This window comes from Theropithecus gelada, unplaced genomic scaffold (assembly GCF_003255815.1).
Source record: "Theropithecus gelada isolate Dixy unplaced genomic scaffold, Tgel_1.0 HiC_scaffold_15980, whole genome shotgun sequence".
Taxonomy (NCBI): Eukaryota; Metazoa; Chordata; class Mammalia; order Primates; family Cercopithecidae; genus Theropithecus; species Theropithecus gelada.
In genome coordinates this window covers 1-9,065 of record NW_020257747.1, presented here as the reverse complement: position 1 = coordinate 9,065, position 9,065 = coordinate 1, and the positions used below count along the sequence as shown (strand labels likewise).

General features: G+C 60.0%; 1 protein-coding gene across 1 annotated transcript; it reads right to left on the bottom strand.

Moving 5' to 3' along the window:
* Positions 1 to 1,736: 1,736 nt before the first annotated feature.
* Positions 1,737 to 2,578, bottom strand: LOC112617253 (class E basic helix-loop-helix protein 23). Its single transcript, XM_025373995.1, has one exon. The coding sequence runs from the start codon at positions 2,576 to 2,578 to the stop codon at positions 1,853 to 1,855; it is 726 nt and encodes a 241-aa protein (XP_025229780.1). The 3' UTR covers positions 1,737 to 1,852.
* Between the last annotated feature and the right edge of the window lie 6,487 nt (positions 2,579 to 9,065).

Below are 9,065 nucleotides of genomic sequence, written 5' to 3'. Positions count from 1 at the left end.
CTTTCATAAACTTATTCTCCACCCAAAGAGGGAAAGAGAGATTTTTTTTCCTTTGCCCTTTTCCTTATGATTTCACACATTTGCTATAATAAGTGGTTGCTTTTGGATCAGTTTTAGCATCTCAGAGACTCTTCAGGCTCTGGTTTAGAGTGGACACAATTCTCTGAAAAATGAAATTATGGTGAATTCAGCTACAAATGAACACTATTTCACTTGATATTAAAATTTAACCATATTATTTTATAAAATAAATGGAAATAAAATGCTTTACTCTGAATATAAATGACGTACCAATGTCTCTGATTTTAACCAGAATAAATACCCCTGTTTCGAATTCTGATAAGCAGGTAATTTATTTAAGATCACGTTGAAATGTCCTAGAAGTGAAGGACATTTGAGTTTCCAGCTTTCCCACTTTATTTAAAAGGGGAAAAACGTTGTCTGGTACTCAGCTTTTCGAATGTGCAAAACTGATAAACTAGTCCGTTAGAGGGGGGAAAAAAGACAATGAAATAAAAGTGGAAATTAGCAGAAACCAGTATTAGGCATATGTCTTTATGAATAAGACTTAACCATACACTTCATTTTACAAGTACAGAAGGCCCTCTGGAATGTATTAATCAAAGTTAAACGCTGTAGACAGGCGCGTTGCAGGGCGGCGGCCCTCTCCCCTTGGCATTACCGACAGCCGAGGAAATTGGGTTAATAAAGCCGGATACTGCGGCGCGCGCGGCCGCAAACAGGCGCGGACAGCTGGGTCCCCGGGGGCGCCCTGCCCGGCTCCCTGGACCCCGGATGGTGGCAGAGCCGGGAGCTGCGCAGCGCATCTCCGTTCGCATCCGCGGGGCGCGGGGCCCGCAGCAGCGTACTCACCCGTAGCCCGGCCTCCTCCCTCCGAAGCGCGAGGGGATCGGTGGGGAGGGGGCTTTGCTGGACACCAGGGCTAGACGACGGGGCCCTCCCCTGACCGTCCAGGGTTAAGTAGGGCGCGGGCTGTTAGGACCCTCCTCCACGCAGCCCTCCGAGGCAGAGGGCCCGCAAGGCGGTCTCCATCCGACTCCACCGCGCGGACGTCCCGGGCAGGGGATGGCGGCGGTGCGGGAGGCCAGGGGACGTTTAGGGGACAAATCCCGCAGACTTCGAGGCAGCCGGCGCCGATGTCCACTTCCCAAATAAATAGAACAAACTCCTACTTGGAAAAGGCCGGAAGCTCTTCGCCCGGGGTCTTCCTGCGCCCGCCGTCCAGCTCTTCTGCAAACGGCCATCGTGGGCTCTCCTCAGGGCTGCGGAGTCGCGGAGTCACCGAGGTGGGAGGTGCCGGCCACGCGCGTCCTCGGGAACAGAGCACTGCCCTGCAGTTTAGCACGAAGGGCCGACTGGAGCGGGAGCGTGAGGCCCACTGCGGGAGGATCACGAGCCACTAAGTCCGACTTTGCTTGGTCTCCACCCTCCGTGCGCCTCAGGTCAGGACCTCCTGTCCGGAATCTGACAAGTGCCGATCCTCGCCGCGGCCCTGGAACACTGCGGTGGTCTTCTTTCGGGGGCGAACGGCAGTGCCCGAAGAATGCTGTACCCACCCCGTTCCTAGACTTGCTGGGTCCCGACAATGCCCAGTGGGTGCCACGAGTTCCGGGGCGCAGAGCACAGCGTCCGGCTCCGGAGTTCAATCCCGCGTCCCGACGGCTTTGGCGCTTCCCGCTGCGCCAAACTGTTCGCCGCGCACAGGCTGGAAGCGAGGTCGGGCCGCCTCCTCCCTGTCTGCAGGGTCCCTCCAGGCCTTTCCTGTCCGGGCAGAGCGACAGTCACACGGGAGATCGGAGGACGCGTGCGGGAGGGGCGCGGGCCCGCGCGGTCACGGCTTCTCGTGACAGTGTTTGCAAAGGGCGGAGGGTGTCCCGGAGAAGGCGGCGCACTTGTCAGGGCAGGGGCCCAGCGCAGCGCCCGCCGAGAAGGGACACACGGTGGCCTGGCCGAAGGGCGTCAAGGGCGCGGCGGCCACGGGCGCAGCCAGGCCCTGGCCCTGGTTGAGGAAGGCCACCAGGCGCCGCATCTCGTCCAGAGCCTGCGCCTGCATGAGGATGTAGTTCTTGGCGAGCAGCAGCGTGGCGATCTTGGAGAGCTTGCGCACCGACGGGCTGTGCGCGTAGGGGATGACTGCCCGCAGCCCGTCCAGCGCGTCGTTTAGGTCGTGCATGCGCCGCCGCTCGCGCGCGTTGATGCTGAGCCGCAGGGACCGCTGCTCTCGCGGCCGCCGCCGCCCGTCCCCAGCGCCCCCCGGCCCGCGCCGCCGCCGCCGCTGCTCGAAGGCGTCGTCCTCGTCGCCGCTCTGTTCGCCGCTGCTCTCCGCCGCCGGAGCTGGGGCGCCAGGTGCGGGCGCCGCTGGTAGATCGCCGCCCGGGCCCGGAGCGCCGTAGCCGCGGGCCGCTTCGGGACCTCGCGCCGCCCCGTAGGCGAGACCCGCAGCCGCCGCCGCGTAGCCGTGGCTCAGTGCCAGGTACGCGTCCCCCGACAGCGACTTGAGCTCGGCCATGGCCGCGCCGCCTGGGCTCGGGGGCTCGCCGGGTGGGCAGATGCTCATGCGGGTGAACCACCCCCGAGGCCCGCCCGAGCCCGCCGCTGCAGCTGCGATGCGGCTCCCGGCTCTGCGCGTCGGTCCGGCCTGCCTGCGAGTCCCAGAGCCTCTGAGCCCGCTGCCTCCTCCGCCTCTTCCTTCTCTCCCACCTCCTCTCCCTCCCAGCCGCGGTGCGCAGGGGGCGGGCTCTACCGCCCACTCGCCCCCGTTTCGGTTTTAAGCCGCGGAGGCGCCCGGTGGGACTTCGCTGCTGTCCAATCAGGGGGGACCGGGTGAGCGCCTCTTCCCGGAGCTGGGCTCCAGCAGCGCTGCAGGCTGATAGGCCGGGGGTAGAGGCTCTGGAGAGGGGCGGCGCGGAGCGGCGGGGTCCTGGAGCGTTCCTACTTGCTTCTCCACGCCCCGGCTGCCACCTCCGGCCGCCCTGGGGATTCCGCACCAAACGCACGCGTCCCACGTGGGCACCTGCCTTGGTCAGTCTTTGAGTCCGACCCTAGCGCAGGAGTTCCCGGCGACACGCAGGGGCCAGAGCCGGGGGCGGGCAGCAATAGCACCAGCACCAGCACCAGCGCCAACACCCTGTCCCGCTGAGGGGCCGCTTCGGGTCGGGGTCGGGGTCGTGGGCGCTGTAGTCCAGCCGCGGCGCAGCGTGTACCCGGAGCCTGCGCACTCCCCACTCGGGGCGCCCTGTGGCCAGGCTTGAGGGGCGGAGTAAGAGGGAGTTTCTAGAACCTGTTGAAAAACGAACGCCACGAGCGTTGCAGGCAGGGGAGGGCAGGAAGGTGGAGGGCAGCGCGGCCTGGAGCTCCCCGGGTGGCGGGGTGGGGTGGGGGGCTCTGTGAGCTGCAGGACGGCCTCCTCCCTGCCAGTCGCTTCCTGGGCATCTATCAGTGAAACGCGTGGGGCTTGGTGGGCTTTCCCGGAGCTTCCAATCCCCTGGGGTCCAACCACAATGCATGGGAATGTGGCCAGCCTCGGACTCTCCTTTTCAGTCCTCTTCCAACCCCACATGAAGACGAGGACCCCAGCGCTTCTCCCAGGTGGGAACCTGCCTGCAGGCCCGGCCAAGTGCTGAGGCTAGAGTGTGCTGAGGGATAATAGTTTCTCCGCTCTTCGCTTGGGTGGGAGACTGGGCCACCCTGGCCTCTGGCACGAGGTGGAGCGCCCGTCGGGCCCTTCTGTGTGACCTGGGCAGAGCCGCATACCCTCTCTGTTCTCCAGGTTCCGCCCCAGGAGGAGCCACAGAGATGGGGCTGTGTGTGCAGCCCCGGGCGGGGAGTGGGCGCTGCACGTGTGTGGGGTGGATGTGCTGTCTGGAAGGCTCTGGGAACGCAGCAGTGACCGGCCTGCCCCGTGGTTCCCTGCCGGGTTCGGGGTGTGAGGAGACAGATGCATGGATAAGTCGCTGTGGGAAACTCAGGCCTTTGTCCTGGCGGAGGGGATTGGGCCTGAGGCAGCCTCTGCGGGGCTGCGCGTCCTGTGGCACCGGCCTCACCCCCGGCACACGCCGGCCAGGAGCGCAGGGACCCCGAGGACGGAAGCGTCTGTCTGAGGCCCTCTCCTGGGCCCCACACCGCCTTCGGGGCTGATGCGGACCGGGAATTGGGGAGACCTGGTGTGGAGGAGGCCGCTGTGTTTGGGCCTGGGTCTGAAGGGTGAGTGGGTGTCATTGTGGCCACGGGCCGGCGTCCCGGGAGCATTCAGGTGGCCAGAGGCGGCCTGGCACAGGGGAGGGCAGTGAGGGGCCCCGGTGGGGCCGGGACCAGGCCTGTGGGACCGTTCGAGTCACTGGGGAGTTTGGTCTTTATGGGAAGAAAGGCGCCCTGGCCGTTCGGAGAGCCACTCTGGCGCTGCTGCCGGTGCCGTCCGGGGCTGCGGGGCCTCCTCCTGGGCCTGAACTGCAGGGCTGGTGGGGGCGGTGGGGGAAGGTGGCTGCACAGGTCCCCGGAGCTGGAGGAGCGGGAGGAGGGGGTTGACCAGGAGGGGAAGCTACGGACCCGGAGAATGTCGGAGGCCCCCGAGGGGAGGTGCAGGCAGCGCTGGTGGGAGGCCTCGGAGGGGTATGCGGTAATTGGCATCACGAGTGTGGTGAGAGTAGCTTTTAAAGCATCGGCTGGAGCAGGGTCCTCATTAAAGCCAGAGACGCTGACGCCGTGGGGCTGGGGCTGGGGCTGGGGCTGGGCCGGGGCTTTGGGAGGTCCGAGCTCCCCAGCAGGGAGCAGGGCTCTGGGCCAGTTCCCAGGCCCAGTTAATCAGGAACCTTCAAGAGGATCTGAAGGGGTGGCCTGCCCCTCCACACCTGTGGGTGTTTCTCGTAAGGTGGAACGAGAGACTTGAGAAAAGAAATAAGACACAGAGACAAAGTATAGAGAAAGAAAAGCGGGGCCCAGGGGACCGGCGCTCAGCTTACAGAGGACCCACGCCGGCACCGGTCTCTGAGTTCCCTTAGTATTTATTGATAATTATCTTTACCATCTTGAAGACAGGGGAGTGGCAGGACAATAGGATCATTTTTAGGGAGGAAATTAGCAGTAAGACATAAGAACAAAAACCTCTGTGATATGAATAAGTTCAAAGGAAAATCCTGTGCCTTGAGATAAACCTTTTAGCAACATTGTTTCATCCTATCACATGGGGATAAACCTTGGACAATACCTAGCTTTCCTAGGCAGAGGTCCCTGCAACCTTTGGCCGTGTACGTGTCTCTGGGTAGTTAAAATTAAGAGAATGGTGATAACTTTTAACCAGCAAGCTACCTTCAGGCATTTGTTTAACAAAGACACATCCTGCACAGCCCAAAATCCATTAAACCTTGAGTCACCGCAACACATGTCTCTTGCAAGGACAAGGTTGGGGGTAGGGTCACAGATTAACAGCATCTCAAATACAGAACAAAATGGAATCTCTTATGTCTACTTCTTTCTATATAGACACAGTAACAGGCTGATCTCTCTTCCTTTTCCCCACAAGGATCGGCCTTGGCTCAGAAGGTTGGAGGCAGGGATGGGCAGCGGGTAAGGGATGGGGCTCACGAAACGGCACCCGGGGGAGGCCCCTGCTGCGGCCCCTGCAGGACCCGCCGCAAATTCCGGGCTTCAGCCCAGCGAGCGTCAGAGGCGGCGTTTTCGGTGCGACGCTGCCACCTGCTGGCTGCCTGGGAGATTGCACCCCAGCGGCTCAGAACCCGTGTTTCTCCGAGGGGCCGGGAGGGGTGAAAATGCGCGTTCCCAGGCCCTCCCGGATTCTGCTCAGGTGGGCGCTGGGGGCTCGTTCACAGGCGCCCGCCCACATGTTAGGGGAGCTGGAGGAACCTGACGTCTCCGCCCTCGAGTGCCCCTCCGAGCTGAGGTTGGACGTTTGCACAGGAGCAGGTGAGCCTGGGGGGGTTGAGGGCTGAGCGGGGGTCCCAGCTGATGAAGCAGCCCCGCACCTTGGCCAGGTTCTCGAATCTCCTGTGGTCAGAGACTGTGGAAAGCGGGAAGCGGCTCGTAGGCGTTTACCAGGCCAGCTGCTCATACTTTCTGGCCTCAGTTTCCACATCTGTAAAGTGGGGTCTGTCCTCAACCCGTGTGCTCTAGCAACGGCCCTGTGGAGTGGGTCTGCAACTGCGGACTCACTTGTCCTGGGCTGTTCTGAACCAGTGGTTCCCCCGTCCTCCCAGGAGACAGCACCTGTGGCGGGGCAACCGTCCCTGCAGCCGACCCTGGCTCCCACCGCGCCCTGGCCCTGGGGGTGCCCAATGACCAGGGTGTGCTGTGGCCCTGTGGGCGTCACTGCTGTCCGTGCTGCTGGGATTGGGTTGTCACCACTTGGGGAAGGGTGGTCTGGTGGGGCACAGTGGGGGCACCAGGTGGTCAGGCTGGGTCAGGCTGGGTGGGAGTTGAGCCCCTGCTGGGTGGTGGGAGAGGGAGGGAGCCCCCGCTGGGTAGGGGGGGAGGGAGGGAGCCCCGCTGGGTGGGGGGAGAGGGAGGGAGCCCCCGCTGGGTGGGGGGAGAGGGAGGGAGCCCCCGCTGGGTGGGGGGGGGAAGGAGGGAGCCCCCGCTGGGTGGCGGGAGTGGGGGAGAGCCTCCCTGGGTGGAGGGAGCGGGAGAGAGCCCCCACTGGGTGGTCTTGGACCAGCCAGCTTCTTGCCTGCAGGGCATGGCACTAGTAACTGGAACAACCCACCCTGCCCCTCCCAGAGACGGCGCCTCCTCAATGCTCCCCTTTCACAGGAGGTAGGGTCTTCTAGAGATCAAAACAGGGAGGAGGAAAGAAATCGTACCTGAGGCCCCTGCCCCAACCCTTGGACCCACACTCTTTGGTTTTTAGGGACAAGGCCCAGGCCCTGGGATTTGAAGACTCCACCTTTTCTTTCGTGTTTATATGTGCTGTGTCATATGTTATCACATGAAGTTGATCACTGTGACCATTTTCAGGTGCACAGCCCAGGGGCATTATACACATTCGCGGGGTGTGCAGCCGACGCCCCCATCCATCCCCAGAATGTTTGCATCTTCCCCAACTGAAACTGTCCCCAGTAACCCCTGCTCCCCTCCTCCCCCACCCGCTGGAAACCACCACTCCGCCTCCCACCTCTGCATTTGACTGCTCCAAGTACCTCAGAAAATGGCCTCATGCGGTCTCTGCACCTTCACATCCGGCTTATTCCCAGCGTTTGGCCCGTGGGGGTGGTGAGCGCACCTGTCCAGCTCCTGCTTTCATTTCTTTCAGGGAGTTCTCACGTGGTCTTCAGAGGTTGCCACACGCTGCTTCCCACAGCAGCTGCACCACCTTACCTTCCAACAGCAATGCACAAGGGCTCTAATCTAATCTCTTCGTATTCTTGCAAACACTTGTTATTTTATGTGTGTGTGTGTGTGTGTGTGTGTGTGTGTGTTTTGAGACGGAGTCTCGCTCTGTCGCCCAGGCTGGAGTGAATGGCGCCATCTCGCTCACTGCAAGCTCCGCCTCCTGGGTTCATGCCATTCTCCTGCCTCAGCCTCCCGAGTATCTGGGACTACAGGCGCCCGCCACCTCGCCCGGCTAATTTTTTTGTGTTTTTAGTAGAAACGGAGTTTCGCCATGTCAGCCAGGATGGTCTCAACCTCCTGACCTCGTAATCTGCCCGCCTCAGCCTCCCAAAGTCCTGGGATTACAGGCGTGAGCCACTGCGCCCAGCCTTTTCTTTCTTTTCTTTTCTTTTTTTAATAACAGTCATCCTGCTGGATGTGAAGGGGCATCTCACTGTGGTTTTGATGTTGTGTTTCCTTAATAATTAATGGTGTTGAGCATCTTGCCTTCAGTGTATAACTCCTCCTTTTCATGGTGATGATAAGTTTGTATTAGAGTTCCTGTGAATGACACGGTGGGTATCATTCCTTCTGTCATTTATCATGTCTTAACAGTTTTCTTGTCAAACATCACTAACAAATAGCATATTTTACATAAAATGCATCGATGGGCCAGGTGTGGTGGCTCACACATGTTATCCCAACACTTGGGAAACTGAGACAGGAGGATTGCTTGAGCCCAGGAGTTGGAGACCAGCCTGAGCAACATAGTGAAACCCTGTCTCTACAAAAACTAAAACAAAAAAATCAGCCGCGCGTGGTGTCGTGTGCTTGTGGTCCCATCTACTCAGGAGGCTGAGGTGGGAGGATCACTTGAGCCCAGTAGGTCGAGGCTGCAGTGAGCCGTGATAGTGCCATTGCACTCCAGCCTGGGTGACAGAGCAAGACCCTGTCTCAAAAATAAATAAATGAAATGAAATATAAAATCATAAATAAAAATAAAAAGCTGTAATGGCCGGTGTTGGACATGGGACGGCTTAAGCGCAGATAGTGTCTGAAAGATGCCTGAAGAATATTTCCTTTCAGCCTCCTCATGTTTCTACTGATTTGGTTTTACAACCCCAAACTTGGGTTTGGGTTGTGATTTTTTTCTGTGAAATGTGCTAAGGTGCTAAGTCCTTCAAAAAATGGAATCGTGCAATCTTTGTCCTTTCGTGCCTGGCTTATTTCACTGAGACTGCGGGTGACTCTGCCCCCTACCCCCACTGTTGCTGTGGGTGTCAGGTGGGGAGGGGGTGCCTGAGCAGGGACGGAGGCCCCGCCCTGGGGGGCTGCTCAGCCTTCCCACACCTGACTCCTGGTGTCTCCTGCTGAGCGTCTCTCGGAGGCACTGGAGCGCCCTCTGTGCCCCCCGCATTCTTACCGAGGAGATGATGTGGCTGCGCCCACCCAGTGCCACTCCGTGGATGTTCACTTCGCCTGGGGAAGACGAAGAAGGGGCTGCTCTCACCCCTTTGTTCTCGTTCAAGTTGTTAGTGGAAGCTCCACCAAACAGGTCACGTCATCACAGCACCTGACAGTTTACAGACGGCTTCATCCCCCACTCCCCTCGCCCCCACCACCAGCACCGTGACGAGCCATTCTAGCGTGGTGAGAGGAAGATGTTTTGTTTCGTTCCTTTTCTTTTCTTTTCTTTTCTTTTCTTTTCTTTTCTTTTCTTTTCT

What these genes read in the sequence shown, in the direction of transcription:
- LOC112617253 (XM_025373995.1), bottom strand. Translation starts at nt 2,578, where the DNA reads ATGAGCATCTGCCCACCCGGCGAGCCCCCGAGCCCAGGCGGCGCGGCC.